Raw genomic sequence first — 27,004 nt, forward strand, 5'->3', positions numbered from 1 at the left:
ATGAATTTTCCCTTTTTTCCCTTTTTAGTGCTGATAAACCTGTTTATGGTCACTTCTGACCTGCGACCGATCAATGAGAAGGTAAGCGAATAGCTTTCCTTCCCATAGTAAAATGTCTTAAGAGTTCAGCATTTCCTGTTTATCACACACACACATGGAGTTACACAGCAATGTAGTGAGTGGCTGTTCCCTTCATCTTCAATTACTCTGGTATCTCCTACTATGGGGTGGTATAATTCATGTGCTTGCTAAGATGTTGTAGTTTTAAGTTTAGTTTCTGAATTTGGCCACATTGTAGCCAAAGGGTAGGAGTAAGTGATAATCTTTAATTGCTTTGTGTAGGTGTAATACTGTAATGCAATAAAACATAATTAGGCCAAAGCTGCTGTGGAGGAGGAGTGTTTGAGAGACTAGTACTTCGACACTGATATTATGGGAGCATCCAGAGGCCAGGATCAGTCACTTAAGCAGAGGTCTGCAGGGCTAGTTTTCAAGTCAGATGCTTGAGTGAAATGGTTGTTTGACTAAACTGCTTTTTCAGATGAGTGGTTATTACGTGTCCCTTCTGCACCAACATGCAGGGGCCAGAAACTCTGTGGGGTACCCTACTTGCGCCAGTCTCACAGCTTCTCACAAGATAGAAAAATATGGCTTTGTCTCATGGGTGATTTTATTCCTTGTTTCTTTCAGATTGAAGCCTACATAGTCGTGAGTATCCACCATTTAGCAAGTGGCATCATTATACAGGGTCACTGTGGCCTCTCTGAAGGGAGCAGGTCACAAGTTCATGCTCTGCCAAATCTATCATCACCATCTCTGCCTGGAGTTCAGAAATGTTTTCCCATAAATGCCTTTTCAAAGGAAAACTGAACAAATTGGTTACATCCACTGGGGTTTATGAATATAACAACCTTACCCATCTCTCTTATTTTACTTGTGCAGATACATTCCTATGCTGCACCTGGCTGGGTAATATGATTCTCTTTGCGCCCAGACTTATGATAATGGACGCATTTGAAATGCATGGAGATGAAGAGATCTTACTAGATTACTCATATACCCCTCTCCCTTTCTTCTTTGTTTTGAAGGGAATGAGGGACCCTTTCTTTGACCATCCTCTTTTAACTAATTTCTTTATCTGACAAGAAATGGAAGAGCTGACACCATGGTCTGTACTTTTGTTAACTGACTGACTGGCTTTAGTGTTGACACAAAATAGCCCAAGCAATGGATTATTATTGTTTTTTAGCAGATTGATGCTAATTATTTGTGTGAAAGTGAAATTGTTTGTTGCAGGCTGACAGTTAAAAGTACTAGTGAAATTTGCCTATTTTGTGATAATGTCTCTTGTCCTAAACAATTTTCTAGGATCCTCGGGGGTCTCGGATGATAGAATGGAGCAATCTGAAGCCATTTTGTTGTGGTAAATTTCTACCTGTTACAGTTTAGCATAACTTTATTTTCCTCTGCTAGTTAACTTTAATTTCTGCCTTTTGGGTGGTTTTATTGAAATAAACCTTTACAGAGATTGTCTGATATTCAGAGAGGGCTCAAAGTGTCTTTTCTTCTCTCCTAGGTATTGTAAATATGAGTTTCCCCTTGTCTGATCAGCCAGTATTTGGCGAGTGGTTCATCTTTGCTGAAATGCAAGGGCACGCATACAACAAATCCTTTGAAGTTCAGAAATATGGTGAGTTATTGCCTGCAAGTCAACTTTGATCATAATCCCCAAAATATTCAGAATACTGACATTATGAAATATTTTTGAGTTGAGTTGAAATAATCAAGAAATGATGTATCAAAAATTCCAGGAGAAAAAATTCCTGTCAGATGTAACATGTGGCAGGAAATGGACTCTTGAAATTTAACCAGACTCTTAGTTGATATAATCTTTTATAATATAAAGGGGGTTATATTCATCATTATGTGGCACAATCCATGCATATAGGTAACAAAGACTTCACTTTATTTTGGAAAAACTGTTAAAGTTATTTTAAGTCAGTCACTAAGTTTTTTCCTTCCCTCATAAGATCCTATCTTGGGACTCATAATTCCTAATCATCGCCCCGCTCTTATTTTTGCTCTTAATGCCCCCTGCCCTATCTCAGAGTCCCTCTGGCTGATGAGAAATGGAGATTGTTCCCCCCAGATCCCCAAGTGCAATATCTGACCCTGTCCACTGAGGTATTTATACTGTGCTCATTGTTCCAGTCTCTGAATGTCTTCAGACCTATTCCTGAAATGACGATGGGAGGTACTGCAGGTAATGCAAGGTGCTCCTGCCCCGGGCTCCAAGAAGCGAAGCGCTGTGCCTGCAACCCAACCCCTAAACGAAGTTTTGGGTTCAGTTCTGTAGCTCGGATCCTCCATATGGGAACGTGATGTATGGATGTGGGGCAGCTGATCACTAACTCGTTCCAGGGAATGGTTACTTAATAGCACCTTGCTAGTAGGATGCTGGTTTGATGCATCAGCTGATATTGATATGTTGCTTTCATTCTCTATTCAAGGCTGTGCATCTTCACCTTGCCTGCAGTGCTCCAACCACAAGAAGGGATCTTGTCAGAGATATATAGCTGTTAATACATCCTGGATGCTAAGATATTTGTAAAACACCTCTTCTCTTTTTTGCTCCATTTTAGTGTTACCAAAATTTGAGCTGTTGATTGACCCACCTCTCTATATCCGAGATCTTGCAACTTGTGAAAAGGGAATTGTCCATGCCAGGTAGGGGACATGCCACAGATACAGTCCCATATTTTACAGGTTGCAGTGTAGCTGTGGGATGGTGCAATCATCTAAGCTCAGAGGGAGTATGTGTCTCATCCTCCAAACTTTCCAGCATGACTTTGGAGCATTGTCAGATGATTTTCCTGTCACTGAACGTTTGGATGTGATGCTCAGATACCCGTGGTCTCCTGGCTTCCGTAATAAAGTTTCTAATTCCTCCATCGCATACACATCTCTTATGGTATGCTGTACTGTGTGTTGAGCAAATCCTTTATGCATAAAGTCTCTGGAAGAGGAGGAAGCTGCTCTGATGTTTGGCTTAGCACCATAGCAATTCGTCATCATGCTAAGGTCCATGGATCCTTTACAATGGGTACTTCAGCCTTCCTGCAGTTTGGGGGCAAAACCAGACCTGTCAGTCACTGCCAGCACAGGAATGCCTCATCTCCTGAAGTTCCTTGCTGTCTCATTGGCTTCCCCAGCCCCGGGTGGCTCATCCATCCTTCCCAGCTGAAGAGCTTTTCTGAGGAAAATTCCAAACTTTATTTCAAATTTCTGACAAACAGTTAGGCTCAATAATAGATCCATCTAATTCCTAGTCATGTCCCAGGATTGCATTTGCTATTTGCGGAGATGCTCCCCTCAGCTCTGTTTCTACTTCTGAGGTGTTTGAGGCAGCTGGTGCCCCTGCAGGCTTCAGGGAGCGAGCTAGGCTGAGGATGGCAAAGGCAAAATGAATGGTCTGTGTCTCCTACCTCACCCCCTTAGCAGGTATTGGAAGAACACCAAGGCTTTCATGGCAGAAGTTGGATTAAACAGAGTGGAAGCTGCAGCCAGAAGTATCCTCATTTATTGAAAGTAATTTTGATTGACTGGTGATTGATTTCTGGTATCTGCAAACAACAATAAAGTGCCCTGTGGCCTCTCCATATGTCAGGACCTAGGATGTGAGGTAAGGGATGATCTCTCCAAAGCTGGGCAAGATCTCTGCTATATATCTCCCCACCTTTGCTGCTGCTCCCCCGGACCATACAAAAGATAGGAAGGAGAGAGGAGCTTGGCACTGTTTGTTTATGCCTTTCTGCCTGAAGAGGCTGTAGCTCTCTACAGCCTGACTCACCTAACATTGGATATTTCAGTGTCTCTACCTCAAAGAGGAAGTTTGCTATTGCAATATGTACATTAGGTTCAAAATGGATATAGGGATGAAGTGATTATCACTCTTGGACTCTAGAAGGAAGTCAGCAAATAAAAGAAGTAAATCAGCAAATAAAAGTACCATATTGGACAAGTGAAACATAGCCTTGGATTCCTCCAAGAGGCCTCTACTATGGATACCTGAGGACATTCAAGCAAAAGATCAAGTCTCTGTACTATAATATTCTCATTATGTTCAAGAAAATAAAGTTTTGTACAAAACCTGACATTAAATACCCTCTTAGGAGACCTCCCCTGATTCCAGCCCCTCCAAAGTTAAAAAGCACAACTTTGGAACCTCATTCTGGTCCTTACAACACTTTCTCAATTAAGTAATTGTGGGAGGTATCATATACTTCCTATCCATTAAAGTGGACTTCCAATTAACTATTTATTTGCAATCAGATGAGTTTATGGAGTTGTGCGCTCTCAGATGAGACTAGTATTGTACTCTTAATTCAGAGAGGTAGTCCTCACAACTGTCATAGCATTCATTCCCAAAGTAAATGCAAGAAATACTCTTTCTTTTGTCAAGCATCAAAGTCTGCTCTGTGGGAACTGGGAACACTGACAATCTGAGGGCAGAAGAATCATATTTCTTGTCATGAGATTTGCTTGGCAGCCATGTGGCCACCAATTCATCAAATGGTACATATTGATCATCCAGGCTTTAGCCAATGCTCTTTTTCAGTAGAAGTCTTGTTGCCTTACTGATACAATATACCTAATTTAGAAAAGTAGAATAGAATCACCCTGACTGTGAAAGTTGTCTCAATGAAGTCAGAGCGGAATTTCTGTGGGTGGGACAGTCCCCTGCTGCCAGTGACTGACAGGTCTAGTTCTGCCCTCAAACTACAAGCAGGCTGAAGTACCCATTATAACAAATCTGTAGACCTTATTGCTCAAAGAAAGAAAATTTTCATCTAAGCACAGATAAACTTTCCTATTAAAGGGACCCCTTTTCAAGTTCAGAGTGGCGTGGTAGGAGAAAAAAGTCATCTTTGTTGTTATAATAATTTAAACGTGAAATGATTTAAACACTGAATGCACTTTCCACCATTTCTGCGGTTTGTTTATTTTTTGCATTTCACTCTGTCTAGGAGAGTGGTCCTAGACTGCTCAGTTTCACCTTCTGTTTCTCATCATTATGCTGGCATAAGACTGCTATGTCTGAATTGCAGATGCTGTTATTTAAATTTTAAAAAGAACTGTTTCCACTGAAACTTTTAAAAGTAGCTGTCTGTTCCTCTCAGAATGAACATGAAATGTTTGTATTGGGGAGGAGCCTACATGCTGGGTTTTTTTCAACAGAAAAAAATATATAGAAATTAGAAGAAGATTGTGCTGAGTTTAAAAAAAATCATAAAACAGATGGAGCCTGAGATTAATCTGACTTTCAAGTCAAATAGTCTCCGTTAGTCTGGATGCCACTGTGTACAGAAGCCTGCAAAGCTGGAGACAGGATCTTTCTGTTCTCAGTCTAGTTTTAGTTTAGATCAATTGTTTGGAAGTTTCTAATGTAAAAACCTTCACTGAGATATTAACCATTGACATTTAGAAATAGCCTCTTGTGGTGACTTTTATATTCTGAGTTCTAGGTATGCAGGCGTTGTGGGTCCAGCATGGGGTTAATCAAGGAAATGGAGAGGAGCCAATCTGAGGTTTTCATTATCTTGCTTCTTCTCTTTCAGATACACGTTTGGGAAACCAGTGACAGGAAAGTTAACTGTCAACATGACTATAAATGGAGTGGGGTACTACAGGCATGAAGTGGGACACCCTGTCCTCAAAACCATAGAGGTGCGGGGAATCATTAAATCAGCTGCAATAGAAAGGCCTGATCTGCACCCTTTGACATCAATACCAAAGCTTCCTTTGATTCAGTGATGCAGAATCAGGGTCTAAATGTGTTACCTGCGCTCTACATACTAAAAATACGAGAGCATTTCCCATGTTATCTGACTGTGTCAATATTTGGAGGAGGGGTGTTTAATGAGATAGTGCTAATGGAGTGCTAGGTATTTTAGAATATACTGATGGGGAGAATGTGTGAGAGTGATGGAGGTTGGGGCAGTGCTAAGACACAGTATGGATGAACAGGTATTTTTTCCCTTAGGGAATGTGTCCCCATACCAAGACCCTTTAAAATAAAACAAAGAAATACCCCATCACCCCCCAAAGAAAGCAAGCCCCATGTTCTGTATTTGACCAGAAACACTTTTTTAACTGCACATGCTGAGTAATGTTTTCCTTCCCTGGCCTGGCTGGTAGATTGATGGCTCTGCTGTTTTCGATGTGTGTGTGAGAGACATGATGCCAGCTGATGTCCCAGAGCATTTCCGAGGCACGGTTAATATTTGGGCCACTGTGACCAGCTCTGATGGGAGCAAGCAGGTCACGTTTGATGACTCAACGCCTGTTCAGAAACAGCTGATTGACATCAAGTACACCAAGGATACTAGGAAGCAGTTCAAACCTGGCCTACCCTACAAAGGGAAGGTAAGGTAGAGGATATGGGGACACTCAGGGTGTTTGATAGAAAGGCTATATGGGCAATTTATCCTAACGTGTTATACACCATGTGCTGAGATGTTCCTTTTATGTGGTGCTGAGTTTTATAACTATGGAATTGCTAATAACATGAAAGGGCTAGTTTTATTAATTAAATGACTGTTTAGGTAGAAGTCACTTACCCTGATGGGAGCCCAGCTGATGAGGTCACAATTCGAATCAAAGCTGAGTTAACTCCAAAGGATAACGTTTACACAAGTGAACTGGTATCCAGAAGTGGCTTGGTGGAGTTTGAAATCCCCTCTATTCCTACAGCTGCCCAGTATGTCTGGCTGGAGGTGAGTAAAAGCTCTTTATAGGATTAATGGGCTTTAATAAAGCTAATCTTGTCAAACGTGCACTTTGTGAATTGGTGCTAAAAATGGGAAATCAGTCAGTGATCTGAAGAAGAGCTCCGTGTGAGCTTGAAAGCTTGTCTCTTTCACCAACAATGAAAGGTATTATCTCACCCACCCTGTCTCTGTAGTGACACTGGGACACTTTTTAGCTCAGACTTAAACTTTCACCTTTGAACTGCAGTGAATATTTATCCAACTCCAATATTTATCAGCTGATAGAACTGATGATAATAACAACAGGATAGAGTTGTCTGCTCTGAGTAGATCAAATACATCGTGGCATTAAGAGTAAGTTTCAAACATCTCAGTAGAAAGTGAGTGTATTATCACAGTACTTTAAAGATAGCAAAAGAGAAAGTGGGAGGGGGCAGTGTCTGGAGTGGGAGTGGTGGTGAGGACTGCATGATGGGGAGGGAGAGGAGCCCAGCTTTCTAGGTGTGAATAACATTCACATGCATTTTTTCTTAAGACCAAAGTGACAGCAATTGATGGGAAACCTGCAGGGGACCAGTATCTGCCAAACTACTTGTCTATCAGCAGCTGGTACTCACCTAGCAAGTGCCATATCCAGCTCCAAGCACCAGACAAGCCTTTCCAGGTAGGACAACTTCATGTTACATTATGATGACCTCTGCATTTCTTGGCTCATTCATATTTGTTGTCCTAATGAAGTATTTCCAGATATATCTGGGGGCTATAGCCTATTATTGTATCCATGGCAGACCTTAAGAGGCTTCACTTTAGACATTGACCAATCTTTAGCCATGAGCTACTTCACTCATGGTGCTGCCAGCCTTACCTGCCTCTGATAATGTACCATGTTTCCTAAAGTATAGGGGTGTGTGAAGAGAGAGTTTTGATCCCCAGTGGAGACCCACTGGACTCCAGAGCTCAGAGCACAAACTAGCTCCCCACACCCTAAAGTCCATATGAATTGGATAGTAAAAATGACAATGATATTAAAATTTTGGTTCAAATCAACTGTCTAGTCTCCTTGGAATTAAGAGTCTGAATCCCAGAAGCATCATTTCAGTCCTTTACCTCCCAAAGGTAAATAAACTGAGCATCTTGTAGTTTTCTATTAGAGAGGGTGGTGACTTTTGGGAGGAGACCTTAAAAACTGAGCTTCCCTTCTGTGTGTAAAAGTTTTCATGATATGTATCCTAAGAGTAGATATGTCCATAGCCAGAATTTCCCACCCTTTTTGTTGTGCTGATCATCATTTAAGTTCTGTTCTCCACCCCAGAAGAGACTGCATGTCAGTGATGGGTTTGTATATTTGCTTTGTAAAGTACTTTGGGATCTGGTGGTCCATATATCTGACTACTACTATATCATCAGCAGGCCTGGTAGGCTGAGTTTCAGAGTCAGAGTAGCCAAATAAGGAGTTTTATGGTTGCATTTCATGGCAGTTTAATGGCTAATTAATCTTTTTCAAGATTTCTGAGGTATGGAAAGGGGATTATACTCTACTAATCTGAACACATTGTTCTTATTATAACCTGATTAGAAATAATTCTGCTGTGGGAAAGCTGGGAATTGTGTGACCAGCTGATGTGGGAACCATTTCTTCAGCTCAGCCAGTTCTTACTGGGTGTTCCAATCAACTACATATTTTTTTCATGAACAGTTTCATCATTTTGCTCTCTGGAACTCTAAATGCCTCAAATATTTAACATCACAAGGCTCTTCTCTCTGGATCCTTCTGCATTTTGACTGCACTTAACCATTTGGTAGCTTTTCACTTCCCTGTGCCACTGTTTTGGTTTGCACCATGTGCATGCAGTAGGGAGGTGGGACTATTAACACTTAAGAGAGAGGCTTCTCAAAATATTTCATTGGGATTCAGGTTTGTTACTCCATTTTTAGCATTAATTGAACATTATATTGTACCTTAAATGGGTGAGGGTAGCTGGGAGCTGCAGACGGTGCTGAGTGTGGGGAAATTTGGCCTCACAATAACACATATTAATTCCCAAATCCCAAAAGGAGGACGCTTGTCCTGCTGATGAAGTGCTCCTCTGCCCCACAGAAGGTATCGTGAGCCAGTGACAAGTCAGTGACTCCCAGACCTTGAAAAGATGCTGCCTAAGACTGACCTATCCTGTGGTGAATGGCAGTGGTAACAGCCAACCCTCAAAGGACTCCCTCCCTCCCTCCTGGGAATTCCTGTACGGACAGTAGCTCTGGGCAGGGTACAGCTTGCTCTTTCCCACCTACTGGAGGTGCAGAGACAGCGCAGAAAACAAGGGCACTGATCTGAAACCTCTTGCAGATACTAGGTGTATCTGCCTGGGAAAGGGAAGCACTCCTTCTGTCTGTTTGTTTGATGTGGCTCATAGAGTCAACATCATAAATGAACTTTCTTCCCAGTTCAGATTTTCCTGATTTATTTCAGGACGGGCCTGTTGTGTATGAATTCGCATCTGCACGTTACAGTAATCACCATGTGTAATCTCAATTAAACAGCAAAGCACATATTACACCTTCCCCCTTCCCACTACTGTGAGATCTGAACCTTGTAAAGGGATGTCTAAAATTCAACCCATTTGGACAGCTGCTCTGTGCCAAAGTGCTTAACCCTCAGGATTCCAGATATTCCTTTATTCCTTACACCAGTGTTTCCCAAACTTGGGATGCCACTTGTTCAGGGGAAGCCCCTGGTGGGCTGGGCCAGTTTGTTTACCTGCCGCGTCCGCAGGTTCGGCCGATCGCGGCACCAACTGGCTGCGATTCACTGCTGCAGGCCAATGGGGGCTGCGGGAAGCGGCGCGGGCTGAGGGACGTACCAGCTGCTGCTTTCTGCAGCCCCCATTGGCCTGGAGCGGCGAACTACGGCCAGTGGGAGCCGTGATCGGCCGAACCTGTGGACGCGGCAGGTAAACAAACCGGCCCAGCCCACCAGGGGCTTTCCCTGAACAAGTGGCATCCCAAGTTTGGGAAACACTGCCTTACACTAATCCATGTAGCTCCTCCTCATCATCCTCCTGTTAGATTCTCAGGGACCAAAGTGCTGCACACAGGTGCTCCTTTGGCATGGGGGGAATACACCAGACTGTTCAGGGTGAATATAACAATCTCTTCATCCTGTGAGCTCCTTGGGTTAGGGGCCATGTCTTCTGTGTGATGCTCATCCCCAACTGCAGTTCTGTGCTTTACAGATAATAAGAAGGGTCTGAAGTGTTCATTATAACAAACCTGACCCCTGGCTGCTGTGTCTCTTTCCCCAGGTGGGAGAGGAGGCCCAGATCGCCGTGAAGTCCACGTGTCCATGTAATTTCACTCTACATTACGAAGTTGCATCGCGAGGTAATATTGTCCTTTCAGGGCTGCAGCCTGGTAACATCACACAGCAAAGAAGCAAAAGAGCCACCTTCCCCTTTGATAAGAACATCCATGTCACTCATTTGCCAGGAACAGGTCAGTAGCTAAAATCTTAACCTAGCAACAAAAGTGCTAATCCTCCCCCTTATCTAGAATGAGGGCTTCCCTCTTAGAGCAGACAAACCTGCTTATTTTTAAGCCCCTTAGCTGTTCCTTGCTCATGCTAAAGGGCACAGAATGAATGTGTGGAAGGGTGCACATTAAATTTTATGCACACTTTGACATATAAAGTTCATTTACTGTAAATGGTAAATTTGCTCTTATCCTAATGTTGCTTTGGGCATGGGCTATGCTGTGCCTGGCAGTGCTGGGGTGGTAGGGATGGGACTGCTAGGCCTGGTAGCACTCGGATAGAAGGAAGGACGCCAGGCCTGGTAGTGCTGTGGGGGAAAGTGACCAGGGATGCTGGGCCTAGTAGCAGTTGGAGATGTGGAGGGAAAAGGATGCTGGCACAGGTAGTACATGACGGGAAAGAGATGCTGGGCTTGGTAATGCTCAAGGCAGGATGGGGGAAGGATGCTGGGCTGTGTAACACGGAGGGGTTTTCAAAATGGAGAGAGGTAAATAGCGATGTCCCCCAGGGATCTGTACTGGGACCAGTGCTGTTCAACATATTCATGAATGATCTGGAAAAAGGGGTAAACAGTGAGGTGTCAAAATTTGCAGAGGATACAAAATTGCTTAGGATAGTTAAGTCCAAAGCAGGCTGCAAAGAATTACAGAGGGATTTCACAAAACTGGGTGACTGGGCATCAAAATGGCAGATGAAATTCAGTGTTAATAAATGCAAAGTAATGCACATTGGAAAATATAAAGCCAACGATACATAAAAAGTGATGGGGACTAAATTACCTGGTACTACTCAAGAAAGAGATCTTGGAGTTATGGATACTTCTCTGAAAACATCTGCTTAATGTGTAGCGGCAGTCAAAAAAGCTAACAATATTAGAAACTATTAGGAAAGGGATAGTTAATAAGACTGAAAATATCATAATTCCCCTATATAAATCCATGGTACACCCCCACCTTGAATACTGCATGCAGTTCTGATCACCCTATCTCAAAAAAGACATATTAGAGTTGGAAAAGGTACAGAGAAGGGCAACAAAAATGATTTAGGGGTATGAAACAGCTTCCATATGAGGAGAGACTAAAAAGACTGTGACTTTTCAGCCTGGAAAAGAGAAGACTCGGGGGGATATGATAGAGGTCTATAAAATCATGAATGGTGTGGAGAAAGTGCATAAGGAAGTGTTATTTACCCGTTCACATAACACAAGAGCCAGGGGTCACCCAATGAAATTAATAGGCAGCAAGTTTAAAACAAACATAAGGAAATATTTCTTCACACAATGCACAGGCAACCTGTGAAACTCGTTACAAGGGGATGTTATGAAGGCCAAAAGTATAACCGGGTTAAAAAAAGAATTAGATAAGTTCATGGAAGATAGGTTCATCAGTGGCTATTAGCCAAGCTGGTCAGGAATGCAACCCCATGCTCTCGGTGTCCTTAGCCTGTAACTGCCAGTAGCTGGGAGTGGACAGCAGGGGATGGATCACTCAATAATCACCCTGTTCTGTTCATTCCCTCTGAAGCATGTGGCACTGGCTACTATTGGAAGACAAGATACTGGGCTAGATGGACCATTGGTCTGACTCAGTATGGCCGTTCTTATGTGGCAGGAGGCACAGAGGGATGTTGTGGATGGGGGAGGAGGTTCAGATGGATGCTGGGCCTGTTAGCACTTGACTGGGGAGAAGGAGACTGAGCCTGGTAGTGCGTGGGGATGAGACATGGGCAGACGCCAGACCTCGTAGCAGATATGGGGGCTGCAGGGGAGGACACCAGGTCTGGTAGTAGTCATGGGTGGGGGACACTGCCTTTGACAAATAACTATGTGCTTTGTACAATTTGTCATTTAGCACCTACCAACCCCCCTGCAGCAGAGGTTGAAGTCTGCATGACCTTCCTCCATTTTGTGGTGGCTCACAGCATGGCTCCTCTGGGCCGTCTCTTGGTGTATTACGTCAGGGAGAATGGAGAAGGGGTCACAGACAGTTTGCAATTCACTGTCAAGTCCTCCTTTGAAAACCAGGTATCCGCAACACTGCCAGTGGAGAGGATGGCCTCTCTTGTTACTCTTTGTAGTTTTGTCATCTGAACATTATGTGAGATAATGAGGGTTTTTTTAAATACCTAGGTGTCAGTGGCACTTTCAGCGAATGAGACAAGGCCTGGTGATGTTGTGAACCTCAGGGTTAAAGCCGCGAAAGGAAGCTGTGTCTGCATTGCCACAGTGGATAAGAGTGTCTACCTTCTCAAGACAGGTTTTCAGCTGACGTCCACCCAGGTGAGATAGAGGTCAAGGCTCTGTCTCGTTCTTTCCTGGCACTCCGACCTATCCACTCAATGAACAGGGAGCTGCAGTGAAGCACAGTGTACTTAGAGATGTGATGGCAACTTCTCTCTTCTCTGTTCAGGTTTTCCAGGAGCTGGCAGAGTATGATGTTTCTGATGCCTTTGGGGCTCCCAAGGAAGAAGGGCATTTCTGGTGGCCAGGCATGTCCTCACGCAGACGACGACGCTCCTCTGTCTTCCCCTGGCACTGGGATATCACCAAAGATGCCCGCTTTGCATTTACGGTAAGAAACATCCACCTGTGCTCTCACTCTGACTTCTCTGTCAACTTTCTGTGTGATACGTTCAGTTCTTAGGCCAGACTTTCAAAAGAGCTCAGTACATTAGATCTGGGCCACAAGTGTCATAATGGGAGTTGTTGTCTTTTTTTTTTAATCTGACCCATAGAGTGTATAGCAATGAATGCTATGTATATAGATGCTTAGAGAGAGAGAGCATCGGTAACAATTAGCAAAACTTCCTGCTCAATAAAGGAGAGTTTTTTTAGGAAAAATTTTCCTGAAGTTTGCTAATGTTTGAATTAGAAAAGGAATGAAGGTGCAGACCTATGGGTATCTTCTAACTAAGTCTTTTAAGATAAGCTTGCTCATGATAAGCACTAATTGGCATGAGGTCTATTGGGGCCTATTCTCCTGCTGACTTCAAGTGATGGCATAATGACTCCTGACATTAATTCTGGTGGGAAATGTACATGTCCCTTGACATAATGAGATGTGATCCTATCCATAAAAACATGCCTGACTGTACCACTCTGTCCACTAAAGAACAAGAAGAGAGAAATTAAATTCTGATAAATCCTACCCATCTCCAGACAGGGGAGTCAGGTCTTGGTGTAAACAGAGATCATCTAAATTTTGTACGGGTCTCCACTGTCAGCGTGCTGGGTTCCCGTTTCTGCTGTCCCTATTATGGCTGCACATAGTCTCATCCTTGCCTATATCTCTGCTCTCATTCCTTTACCTCCAGGGGGGCTGGAACAATTTGTATAGTGGGGGTGCTGAGAGCCATTGAACCAAACTGTAAACCCTGTATATGATGCAAACCATTTCAATCCAACACCCCTAGTTTCAGCACCTATGTACCTCCCACCCCGAAATCCTGCTCCTTGCTCCCTGTGGTCATCCTAACTCTCTTGGTTTCCTGCTCCTTTTGTCTCCTTTCCACATACTTGGTTTAAAGGCTTTTGTTGTTCTGCCCTTACCCTCAACAGTCTCCTGCCCTATCCACCAACGCGTTTTCCTTTTCTTACCCACCAGCTCATTTCTAATCCTTTCTTTACACCTGCTTCTGCAGGAATCCACTCTTGTTCTTCTTGTCCTGAACTGTTCTTTCTTGTCTTCCTCTCCTCTTTCCTCTCCAGGGTATATGGTCTTGGGGCAGGGCCCATGTACGTGCTTGTAAATTGCTGTGTATGATTATGGAGCTATATAAATTATTTTAAATAATAATCAGATCTAAAAGAAAACAAAGCATGTGTTCCCTTTGGTGCCTGGACACAGGAGCACATGTATCTCAAGGTCACAACCGCAGGGTCACATGCTGGTTATCTTAAAAATAAATGCACAAAAGTAAGTAGAGTTGACAGACAATTTTCTCATCCCCTTTGTTTTTTATTGTAAAATTATGTGGGCAGCTTCTATTCTGCCTTGTGTCCCTAATGGAACTGGGTTTGTGATATCCAGGGTGAGAGTCTCCTGATAACTAAAGGGGTGGGGTAGAGACAGAACAATTTGGGAGTTTTTAAAGAAGGATAAACTCCTCCTATGACCTGTGATTAAACCTTCTAGAGCAGAAAGGAACTATAGTTGTAGGTATATCTCCTAATATGTGTGTGTAAGTGTATATGTATATGTGTGTGTATATATAAAACCTAGCCATGTTTAATTTTTCACCTACAGTTACTTGAAAATTATACATACACCTGCTTCTGTTAGATATTTGTGAAATGCATTTTCCAAACATTCCCAGAACTCTCTGGGGAGTCTGCTTCCCTCCATGTCCATCCCCTCCTGCCCCCCAAAAAAGTTGCCAGCCATTTTTATTTTCCGTAAAACTTTTTTAAAAATTCAAATTAGTTTTTTCTCTATAAATACTTTGGACAAGCTGATGCCATTTGGGAAAGTTCACAGTTGTGCATGCAGAATGTTTCTTTATTGTTGGGTTGTTGTTTTTTGTTGTTGTCTAGGAAACTGGTTTGGTTGTGATGACTGATTTAGTCAGTCTAAACCACAGACAGAATGGAGGCATGTACACAGATGAGGCCGTGCCAGCCTTTCAGCCACACACTGGGACTCTGGTAGCTACCATGCATTCTAAGATTGTACCCAGGTAACATTCTGTAAGGTTTTGTGTGTGTTTGTAATGTACACTGAGTACAATATTTCTCACAGCTCTGTTTTATCAGGAAACTCCTCAGGTTAGTCAAGGGGAGAGAAAATTGTGAGAGTGTCCAGAAAGAACTAACAGAACTAGGTAACTGGACAACACAGCGGTAGATGGACTTCAGCATAGACCAGTACAAAATAATGCACCTTGGAAAGACCAGTTAAACTCCTTGCACACACTGACTGGCTGTGCATTAATTGTCACTTCTTAGGAAAGACAGCTCAACATCATTCTGGACAATGTAGACACATACCAGCTCGGTATGCAGTGGGTAGTTAAAGCAAGCGAGATGCCAGACTGTATGAAGAAGGGATGAGGGAGTAATACGGAAAGTATGATAATGCTGTAAATTGACAGTATGTCCTCTTGGATGCTCCACTAAGTGCTTGTCCCCCTCATATCAAAATAGCTTCAGGAGACTCAGAAAAGATCCAGAGGATGATAATGGAAACAGAGGCATCAGGGGAAGGAAGAAAGAAGGAGACTGTACAATGCGAGGATGCAGAGACAAGGACTAGTCAATGTGGCAAGGGAATGACAAGAGGAGATATGGGAGAGGAATATAAAATAGTAACTACTACAACAGGGATCGGCAACCTTTGGCACATGGCCCGCCAAGGTAATCGGGCCGGTTTGTTTACCTGCCATGTCCGCAGGTTCGGCTGATCGCAGCTCCCACTGGCCATGGTTCGCTGCTCCAGGCCAATGTGGGCTGTGGGAAGCGGCAGCCAGCTCATCCCTCGGCCCACGCCACTTCCCGCAGCCCCCATTGGCCTGGAGCGGTGAACCACGGCCAGTGGGAGCTGCGATCGGCCGAACCTGCGGACATGGCAGGTAAACAAACTGGCCCGGCCCACCAGGGGGCTTACTCTGGCGGGCCGAATGCCAAAGATTGCCGATCCCTGTACTACAAAATAGGCCAGTTTGGGGAAGCCTGTCTGCCCCCTTTCCATAACCTAAAAAAAAGAGGATGATCATTGACATTAAAAGATACATGTTATTCCTCTTCTCTCAGCCTTTTTGCCTGGAGATTGGGGTAATTGTACAAAAGAACTCACAATGTATTTTGAGCTAATGGTTTTATGTATTTTATTCTTATACCCAGAATGTTTTGATAGGTACATTGTTATATTTGAAAATAAATAAATAAGTGTAAGTGTGTGTGTATACACGTACACACACATAAATATATTATATGTATTTCCAAATATAACAATATACCTATCTATAATATATATGGGAGACACAGATTCAATTCCCTGCTTCTCCACAGTTTTCATATGTAGCCTTGGGTATGTCATTTAGCCTCTCTGTTCCTCAGTTCCCATCTGGGAAATGGGGATTCACAGGAGAATTGTGGGGATAAATACATTACAGATTGTCAAGTATCAGAGGGGTAGCCGTTTTAGTCTGGATCTGTAAAAGCGGCAGAGGGTGCCACAGGACTCTTTGCTGCTATTACAGATTGTGAAGCGCTTTGAGATCTACTGAGGAAAAGTGCTGTATAAAGAGAGAAGTATTATTTATTATTACTTATTATTTTAAATAATATCCTACTAGTGGACCCTTGGTTTGTCTAATTGTGGTGATTACCATGCTCCTGGGTCAAGATATGAGCTGGATTCAAGTGATATCATTAATTTCTTTATCCTTTTCTTGTAACCCTCTGTCTCATTAAAATAGTTTATTGCTGAGGATTTGTTTCTTGTCTTAGAGCAGAGAAGAAAAAAAGAACATTCTTCCCTGAAACATGGATTTGGCACTGCCTCAATGTCAGGTATCTACGGGGAACTTTTCTGCTGGTATCCAGTGGTTTGTGCAGAATCCTGTGGAGATTTTAGTTCACCTGGAGATTAATGTCCCTACATGACAGTTATGTGCTGCAACCATATCCTCTGCCTTTTACCATACTTTCCCCAGAATCTATTCTTTATAACAGAATCTATTCCCCAGAATCTATTCTTGAAGCTTATTCCCACACCTGAGGTCAGAACTGTCTGTGACAGCACTGTCTTCCCCATAGCAACTCACCATGGTGTCATAAACGGAGGATTCTAACTGCAAAGAGGGCACAGGAACAGCAACCATGGGCTGCCATGTAGACTAGCTTCTAGCTTTTGCTCACTCCGTGCCAGTGGCCAGACTGATTTGCAGATACACCTGGGATTTAATCTCTAGTGAAATCTAGAAGTGAAACACATGACACTATTTGTTGGCTAATAACATCTCTGTGGATCATGCACGTAGGTTGTTCACTATAAAGTTGTGCTGTACTTGTCAAAATGCTGTCTGTGAGCCAGTTGGTGGCCTGCAGAACACTTTGCTGGTAATCTGCAGAGAGCTACTGGATCACATGATAGTAGGTCTTTGTTTCCATTTGTTAACCTGTGTTAAAAAAAGCTAAAAACATGTTAAGTACTCCCCTAGTATTAATTCCTCATGTGAGCAATTGCTGCAGTTGCCCCAGGAATGTTATGCAGATGTGAATGCAAGGAGAGATGGTCTGCATTATCGTTAATGTGGTGAAAGGTTTCCATGAGACAAGCTCTCTACTAGGATGTGGTCCATCTGGGGTGACCAGACAGCAAATGTGAAAAATCAGGTCAGGAAGTAGGGGGCAATAGGAGACTATATAAGAAAAAGACCCAAAAATCGGGACTGTATCTGTAAAATCGGGACATCTGGTCACCCTAGGTTCATCCTATCAGGATGCTGGAGTAGAGTGAGACATCCTTCAAAATGTGTGGACAGCACTGAGCATCTCTAAGGAGGAAATAAGTATTGTCATTGAAGCCTAATTCAAGAAAATTCCTTTGCCCATCCACCGGCATGGGCAGGGTCACAGAAGGTCATTTTTCAAGGCTCCCATGGATTACTGTGACAAGGAGCCCAAATTGATGTGTTTTTTATTTTTGCTACTTTCTGTGTGTGATGTGTTGAGATATGGCCTGGACAGTTATGTCTCTAAAGTCCTTGCTCAATATTGCTGAGCGCTAAGTGAGCTCTCTACATTGATTTGGCATGTCAACCTAACACTGCACAAAGCCCCTCCTTTCACTTTCCATTTTGTGTAGGGGTATCCCCAAAATAATCCAAACTCCTTGCCCAGTAAATTACAGCCTGTTTCTGGCACAGCCATTGCCACAAAAATTAATAAATAGATAACTAATCCCGCCCAGAAGCAGTAAAGCTAGGGATAGGAAATGTGAGGCAGATTTTCAAGGGCTTCTCCAAGTTTGCAAGTAAACTTCACTCCCAGTAAATGTTTATAAATTAAATTTGACAGGAATTTGCAGCAAGTGTATTCAAATATGTTCAATTGAGCATGAAATATGCTTTGTAAAAATACACAAAGAATTCCAGAAGTGCCAGTTTGCCCCAGCCTGCCGAAGCCCAGTTAATCATAAGTGGGAGATTGTGGAATAAAAAGTTGCAGATGCATTTTTCTCCCCTTCATTTCACTATAAATAACTGAGTCAAACATTGTCTGATTTCCACTCCCTTGAATATTAAGAATTTTTTCTTCTATAATTTATAATTAAAATATACACTTCTTAAAAAAGAAACAATGTCTAATGTCAACTTCCCAAACTGATTCTAAAAATTCCTAGAGCCTAGTTGAAGTGTCTAATGGCTGGAAATATGTGTATACCTTGGCCCCTCGCCCAGAAGAGTAAGTACCCTCATGTGTGAAAATAATATGTTAATGCTGGTTATGGGCTGAAATCCCAGTGGAAAGAATATCAGCTGCAACAAATTGTCTGGTTAAAGAGACTGGAATGCTGCCAGCTCTGAAGCTGGGATGCACTTCCGCTGATTCTCCGGGCTATGGTTTATGTTGCAGGTACCAACTTTCCAGCTCTTATTATGGTTGCAAACTTTTTATTAGATGTTAAGAAAATAATGTGCTTGAAAGAGGTTAAAATAATATGGAGCTGCTGAGCCAAGTGAATTTCCCAGGCTCTGAATAATAGGAAGGTCCCTGTGCTATTCTCTGTAATTTGATCTGGAGGGCTGTCTTCACAGGACAGGGCACTAGAGACTGGCTGACCATAGCACATGGGATTACCAAGGACACACTGAGTCTAGGTTTTCTTGATCCATTTGTTTTGTGTTAATGTTTCCCTATTGGGATTTCCATAGAGGCTCCATGTCTGCAAAATGCTGAGGGGATCTGAGCAGCAGGTTAAGCTTCCTTCACTTCACCCATCTGCAATTTTTCATTGACTGTTCAGTTCAGCGTTGTTCTTGTTTCTTTGGGTACCTAATTCTATTGTGAAATGTGGCAAATATGATCAGAGTATTTAACTCAGTTAACAGGGCAATATTTAACTGGCACTATCAGTTAGGTTACCAGTTAAATATTTCTGATAACTAAAGGATAGAAACAATCATTTACACAAATATTACTATATTAAAGAACAAAACTATCCTATTAGATAGCAGCTTCAATCAAGAGATAATCTCTCATTCCATTTTACAATATCTTTTTGTATTTGGCTGCTTTTTAAGACCTCCATAGTCAATACAACTGGTTTAAGTATCTGCTGAAGAACTCAAAGAACTCTTCTGATTTAGGGCTTTTATTGGCCCTTTGTTTTTCTCTCTCTCTCTTTCTTCAATGGCAACTGCATGACTGCAACAAATAGAAAAGTAACCTGAAATCTGTTTGTAGCCTTGGTCACTTGTGTAACAGTCATTAGCTAATCAAGTTCCAGGCACTTCCCAATCCCATTAATTGCTGGTTCTTTTCTGAAATGCAATATTTCTTTCTTTTGAAACAAAGGTAATTTTAAACACTCAAGTTAATGCAAAGCCCAATTTAACTTTTAATACTTGGAGTCATACAAACCAATACACAATACTCTGCCTCATTTCCTAACTGTGGTGTTAACACAGCATCATATAAAATGACTTAAAAGCTGTCTATAAAGAACATATTAAAATACATGCTTCATCAGTTTTAAAACTTGGCTAGCCCATGCGGAATAGGAGAGTGTTGAACTCTTTGTACTTAAGTCTCTTCTGGGATATCCCCAGTGAATCAGCAGGTATCGTGTTGTGAGAAGGCAGCATGATATGCCGAGATTACCACCTGTGCTTATTCTCTCTCATTCTCCTAGTAACATGCCAGCTGAGATGTAGGTTCTTCTCAAAAGGTGCTAGAACTAGCAGCATGTGCATCAGACTCTGGGAAGGAAATAAGAACTCCAGAGAGAGCCTCCTTCAGTGTGTACTTGTAATGGCACCAATCACCCTGCTAACTGAAATAGCTTTTGTTCTTGCTTTAGAAGAAATTGTCTGTCCGTCCTTTCAGTTATGGCCAAAGCTCCTTTGTGGGAGAAAGGGAGCGAATGCTGCAGGATGATGTTGAATCCTGATTTTAACAAAGCATGAAGAATGTTAGATGGCAGAATATTGGGACAGACGCACTATGATAGACACAGTTTCCGATGTGGCACTGTACATAGCAAGTATAACAGGTTCCAACAAAGACTACTTTTATTTCACTAGTAGTTGGATAAACCAATTTACTCCTTCTATTTCTTACTTAATACAGACCTTTGCCTCTAAGGAAAGTGTTTCTATTGCCTGGGAGAAAATGCCTGTAAAGCTTTTAATCCAGGAAGGATTTAGAAGTTAGATGCCATGTTACCAACTGTACTGCATACTAGCTAGTAACTGCTCACCTGCTCCATGTGCATACATCTCTTGGTTACAGCAGAGGTTCCCAAAACAGCTGACCTCTAGCAAGAGGAGAATCCAACTTTGCGGCCTTTGATCTCCTGGTGTGCAAAGTGTAGCTGAAAGCCCTGACACTCCTGAGTCATATATTATACTATACTATGAGCTTGGATTGGGAGGGAATTCCCCAAAGTGTTTAGCTCTGTGAGCTTGAGCCATGTTCAAATGTATCTCATTGAGCTGGACAGCCCAAGTTATTCCTTTATTCTTTTTGGCAGTGATGTATCAGGAGAAGCACAGCTGGATGTGGAAGTGCCTGACTCCATCACTACATGGATAACAGAGGCTGTGGGCCTGTCTGAGAAGAAAGGGCTGGGACTTGCCAGACAAACAGAACTGAAGACATTCAAACCCTTCTTCATCGATTTCACCCTGCCCTATCATGTCATCCGTGGGGAGCAGACCAAAATCCCACTGACTGTCTACAATTACCTGGCTGTCTGCATAGAGGTAATAGCATCTTTATTTTATTTATTTTTCACTCATTGCCAAGACACTGAATTTGGTTCTGTCGTCAAGGATCGTGTTCTAGGCATTGTGATTGCAGATTCGTGGTCAATAAGGTATTTGGATGCCATGAGATGAGTGCAATATACATACTAAGAGAGAAGAATGTATTAGTTTGTACTATTAGTGAAAGTAGCTGCTTTATTTTCTTTTCTTTTGACAAGTGCAACATCCTGAATGGTCCTTGCAACACTTTAAAACCCAAATAGTGAAAAAGTCTTTGGGAGACTATCGGAAAATTCCCGTTGAAGCGTGGTGAAGAGCTTGATTCTTAGTTAGAAAATTGCTTTAAGTAGTTTATCAGAGATGAGATACCTGCTACACATGGACATTTGAGAAGCTCTCTTTCCTAAACCTAGACCTTTTTCAAATGCATGCTCTTTCTGGCTCCAGTGCTCTTCTACAATCATAAGCCAGGTATAGATGGTTAGATTTAGAAATGAACATACACAAGTCAAGTCAACATACATCCCTTTACAATTTATCGAGTCACTGCACTGAAGCTAAATCTGCCATTTAAAGCTCTTCTAAGAAATACATTTGATTAATGTGACATGTATGTTATGTGTTTGTTGAACATGCTGTGATCTTTGGGTTTTGTGTCAGTTTCTGTCATTATTACTAGTCTGATTTGCATCAAATGCAATTAAATAATTGTTTTCACAGGTTCATGTGAAGATTTCAGTTCCAAAAGGCATAAAGTTTGTGGGACATCCTGGGAAACACCATCTGACAAGAAAGAAGTGTGTAGCCCCTGGAAAGGCCAAACCCACCTCCATAGTCTTGTCCTTCAGTGAGCTTGGACTGAGCAACATCACAGGTACTGTAGAGTTATAAATCCCTCAGTGCTGGAGTGCCTGATGGAATTTTGCAAAGCATTCCCCTTCTCCTCACTGCAGAAGATCCCCTCAGGTTCAGAGCTGGCTGAATCATTCACTGTGAATAATACTTCCTGCAGATTTAGCCCTTTTTTCCTATTTGTGAGCTGATCCCAATTTTCTATAAATGGATCCTACATAAGGATTTACTGAGAAGTTTGTGTGAACAAACTTCAGGCTATTCCCTTCGACTTCACTATTTGTTATTTGTGATGTGTGGTCACCTGTTGTGTTGTGTAGTTACTGCTTGAATGACTGAAAATTTAAAATAGGAGACTAATGAATAATCCACAATCCTGTACACCCATTCAGGTAAATAATCACTGGTGCGAAAATTTATGAATCTTTTAGGATTAGTAAAGACTTTCCCCAATACCCAGAGGTTGTCCAAATATTTATGGACTGAGCATAATATGACCCTACAACTATAAGTGACTTTTATTTATAGAAAGAACAGGAGTACTTATGACAGGTTTCAGAGTAACAGCCGTGTTAGTCTGTCTTCGCAAAAAGAAAAGGAGTACTTGTGGCACCTTAGAGACTAACCAATTTATTTGAGCATGAGCTTTCGTGAGCTACAGCTCACTTCATCCTTTTCTTTTAGGAGTACTTATGACACCTTAGAGACTAACAAATTTATTAGAGCATAAGCTTTCGTGGGTTACAGCCCACTTCATCGCTTGCATAGAATGGAACATATAGTAAGAAGAAATATATATACATACAGATAAGCTGGAAGTCTCTACGCAGAAGAATAAATGGACACAAATCTGACATCAGGAATCATAACATTCAAAAACTGGTAGGAGAACACTTAAACCTCTCTGGCCACTCAGTAAAAGATTTAAGGGTGGCAATTTTGCAACAGAAAAGCTTCAAAAACAGACTCCAGTGAGAAACTGCTGAACTTGAATTAATATGCAAACTAGATACCATTAACTTGGGTTTGAATAGAGACTGGGAGTGGCTGGGTCATTACACTTATTGAATCTATTTCCCTAAAGTTAAGTATCCTCACACTTGCTTGTCAACTGTCTAAATGGGCCATCTTGATTATCACTACAAAAGTTTTTTTCTCCTGCTGATCATAGTTCATCTTAACTAATTAGCCTCTCACATCCGATGAAGTGAGCTGTAGCTCACGAAAGCTTATGCTCAAATAAATTGGTTAGTCTCTAAGGTGCCACAAGTACTCCTTTTCTTTTTGCGAATACAGACTAACACGGCTGTTACTCTGAAACAGTTTGTATGGCAACTTCCAACTTATCTGTATGTGTATATATATCTTCTTACTATATGTTCCATTCTATGCATCCTATGAAGTGGGCTGTAACCCATGAAAGCTTATGCTCTAATAAATTTGTTAGTCTCTAAGGTGCCACAAGTACTCCTGTTCTTTTTGTGGATACAGACTAACACGGCTGCTACCCTGAAACCTTTTATTTATAGAATACTTAATGTAACCTCTACTCAGTTTAGAGCAATCCTGAAATGAGAAGTGTTTGAAGCTGCTGAAGATCCTACTACATTTAAATCCCTGCTTCCTCTTTTCTTTCTTTCACTTAGCAAAAGCATTTGCTTATGATGGAACAAACTGCTGCCAGGATGGGATGCAGATCCTGAAGAATGGCAAGCACTCAGAGGACAATTACTTGGACAAAAGGACCCCAGTTGGGATAGACTATGTCCGTAGTAGTGTTATTATTGAGGTAAGAGGACATGATTCCATACAATTCAGGAAAAAAACTCGGTGTCACTGGACAGTTTAGTCAAAACTAAATGGATTATAAGGAACTTCAGGGCAAGGTGATTTAGCAAAGCCAGGTGTGACCGAGCCACAAAATGATAGATGAAATTAATTTAAGACCTGGTTTTGAGTACAACTTGATCAAATTGTTCCTTCTGATGTGGATTATCTTGTATTTTTCTACTATTATTATTATATTATTGCAGTGCTGAGACTTTACAACTGAGGTTGAGACCCCATTGTGCTGAGTGTAAGAGACAGACTCTGCCTCAAACATTTTACAACAGATAGAATATGAGAGAAAGGAAAAATTATTATGCACATTTTTTAGAAGAGATTAAGTGACCTGCTCAATATCACACAGGGAGTTTATGGCAGATTTGGGACTTGAGCCAAGGCCTCCTGAGTTCCAATCTAGTGCTTTAACTCCAAGACAGTCCATTCTCTCCAGTCTACACTGAATTTAATCTATCACTCTGCAAACCTGTAACCTAGTTTTGTCAGGTCATAGAATCATAGAACTGGAAGGGTCCTTGAGAGGTCATCTAGTCCAGTCCCCTGCACTCAAGGCAGGACTAAGTATTATTTAGACCATCCCTGACAGGTGTTTGTCCAACCTTCTCTTAAAAATCCTCAATGTTGGAGATTCCAACCACCTTCCTAGGCAATTTATTCCAGTGCTTAACCACTCTGACAGTTAGGAAGTTTTTCCTAATGTCCAATTTAAACTGCCCTTGCTGCAATTTAAGCCCATTGCTTCTTGTCCTATCCTCAGAGGTTAAGAAGAAGAATTTTTCTCCCTTCTCTTTTTAACAACCTTTTATGTACTTGAAAATGGTTATCATGTCCCCTCTCAGTCTTCTCTTCTCCAGACTAAACAAACCCAATTTTTTCAATCTTCCCTCATAGGTCATGTTTTCTAGACCTTTAATCATTTTTGTTGTTCTTCTCTGGACTTTCTCCAATTTGTCCACATCTTTCCTGAAATGTGGTGCCCAGAACTGGACACAATACTCCAGTTGAGGTCTAATCAGCGCCGAGTAGAGCAGAAGAATTACTTCTCGTGTCTTGCTTACAATACTCCTGCTAATACATTCCAGAATGATGTTTGCTTTTTTTGCAACAGCGTTACACTGTTGACTCATATTTAGCTTGTGTGATCCACTATGACCCCCCAGATCCCTTTCCGCAGTACTCCCTCCTAGGCAGTCATTTCCCATTTTGTATGTGTGCAACTGATTGTTCCTTCCTAAGTGGAGTACTTTGCATTTGTCCTTATTGAATTTCATCCTATTTACTTAAGACCGTTTCTCCAGTTTGTCCAGATCATTTTGAAATTTAATCCTATCCTCCAAAGCACTTGTAACCCCTCCCAGCTTGGTATCATCCACAAACTTTATAAGTGTACCCTGTATGCCATTATCTAAATCATTGATAAAGATATTGAACAGAACCGGACCCAGAACCGTTCCCTGCAGGACCCCACCCGTTATGCCCTTCCAGCATGACTGTGAACTACTGATAACTACTCTCTGGGAACGATTTTCCAACCAGTTATGCACCCACTTTATAGTAGCTCCATCGAGGTTGTATTTCCCTAGTTTGTTTATGAGAAGGTCATGTGAGACAGTATCAAAAGCCTTACTAAAGTCAAGATATAACACGTCTACTGCTTCCCCCCTATCCACAAGGCTTGTTACCCTTCAAGGGAACCTATCAGGTTGGTTTGACACGATTTGTTCTTGACAAATCCATGCTGACTGTTATTTTTCACCTTATTATCTTCTAGGTGTTTGCAAATTGATTTCTTAATTATTTGCTCCATTAACTTTCCAGGTACAGAAGTTAAGCTGACTGCTCTGTAATTCCTCGGGTTGTCCTTATTTCCCATTTTATAGATGGGCACTATATTTGCCCTTTTCCAGTCTTCTGGAATGTCTCCCATCTTCCATGACTTTTCAAAGATAATTGCTAATGGCTCAGATATCTCCTCAGTCAGCTCCTTGAGTATTCTAGGATGCATTTCATCAGGCTCTGGTGACTTGAAGACATTTAACTTGTCTAAATAATTTTTGACTTGTTCTTTCCCTATTTTAGACTCTGATCCTACCTCATTTTCACTGGCATTCACTATTTTAGACATCCCATTGCCACCAACCTTCTTCATGAAAACTGAAACAAAGAAGTTATTAAGCATCTCTACCATCTCCACATTTTCTGTTATTGTCTTTCCCTCCTCATCGAGTAATGGGCCTACTCTGTCCTTGGTCTTCCTCTTGCTTCTAATGTATTTGTAGAATGTTTTCTCATTTCGTTTTATGTCCCTAGCTAGTTCAATTTCCTTTTGTGCCTTGGCTTTTCTAATTTTGTCCCTATATACTTGTGTTATTTGTTTATATTCATCCTTTGTAGTTGGACTGAGTTTCCACTTTTTGTAGGACTCTTTTTTGAATTTTAGATCATTGAAGATCTCGTGGTAGTTTGAAGATCTCCCTTTGTAGTTTCTCACAATCCTCTTTAATCTTTACTAATTTAAGTAATTGTGTGTCATCTGCAAAATTTTGCCACCTGGTTGTTCACCTACTTTTCCAGATCATTAATGAGTATGTAAAATAACACTCGTCCTAGTACAAATATGGGAGGCATCCCCCAATAACCTCATTCCACACTGGAAATACCATGTATTTCTTTATTTTATAGCTCTTTAAACATTTTGTAATTTGTAATAGAACTTTGCCTCTTCCCCCTGATTTATTTAGTTTCCTTAATAGCCTCTTGTGGGGGAATTCATCAACAGAAATCTGTATCTGCTGATTTCTCTTTAACTGTGATTCTGCTGAGTCTATAAAATATTTATAACAGGCTGGATGAGGTGATATGATATGACATGATTTTCCTTTACAGAAGCTGTGTTGGTTTGCCCCTCTTATATCGTATTATCTAGATATCTTATAAATCTCTTTAATTACTGTTTCAGCTACCTTACATGGACATGAAGTAAAGCACGCTGGGCTGACATTCCCAGGGTCACCCTTAGCACCATTTTAGCAACAGATAAAACACTCACTGTCCTTCAATATGGTAGATGACTTTAGTGATTGAA

The 27,004-nt window shown here is 41.7% G+C and overlaps 1 protein-coding gene across 3 annotated transcripts in view; it reads left to right on the forward strand.

Moving 5' to 3' along the window:
- The window catches only part of CPAMD8 (C3 and PZP like alpha-2-macroglobulin domain containing 8), a 140,593-nt gene that overhangs the window by 56,463 nt on the left and 57,126 nt on the right, over positions 1-27,004 (forward strand). For all 3 annotated transcript variants that reach the window (XM_048831324.2, XM_048831323.2, XM_048831322.2), the window contains 18 exons: positions 29-81; positions 691-708; positions 1,369-1,423; positions 1,577-1,690; positions 2,643-2,727; positions 5,619-5,727; positions 6,199-6,426; positions 6,606-6,776; positions 7,306-7,434; positions 10,067-10,256; positions 12,144-12,316; positions 12,422-12,571; positions 12,702-12,863; positions 14,825-14,967; positions 16,739-16,801; positions 20,988-21,219; positions 21,943-22,096; positions 23,721-23,863. In XM_048831324.2, coding sequence (XP_048687281.2) covers positions 29-81; positions 691-708; positions 1,369-1,423; positions 1,577-1,690; positions 2,643-2,727; positions 5,619-5,727; positions 6,199-6,426; positions 6,606-6,776; positions 7,306-7,434; positions 10,067-10,256; positions 12,144-12,316; positions 12,422-12,571; positions 12,702-12,863; positions 14,825-14,967; positions 16,739-16,801; positions 20,988-21,219; positions 21,943-22,096; positions 23,721-23,863 — 2,372 coding nt within the window. The remainder of the gene's footprint in view (positions 1-28; positions 82-690; positions 709-1,368; positions 1,424-1,576; positions 1,691-2,642; positions 2,728-5,618; positions 5,728-6,198; positions 6,427-6,605; positions 6,777-7,305; positions 7,435-10,066; positions 10,257-12,143; positions 12,317-12,421; positions 12,572-12,701; positions 12,864-14,824; positions 14,968-16,738; positions 16,802-20,987; positions 21,220-21,942; positions 22,097-23,720; positions 23,864-27,004) is intronic.

This window comes from Caretta caretta, chromosome 25 (genome assembly GCF_965140235.1).
Source record: "Caretta caretta isolate rCarCar2 chromosome 25, rCarCar1.hap1, whole genome shotgun sequence".
NCBI lineage: Eukaryota > Metazoa > Chordata > Testudines > Cheloniidae > Caretta > Caretta caretta.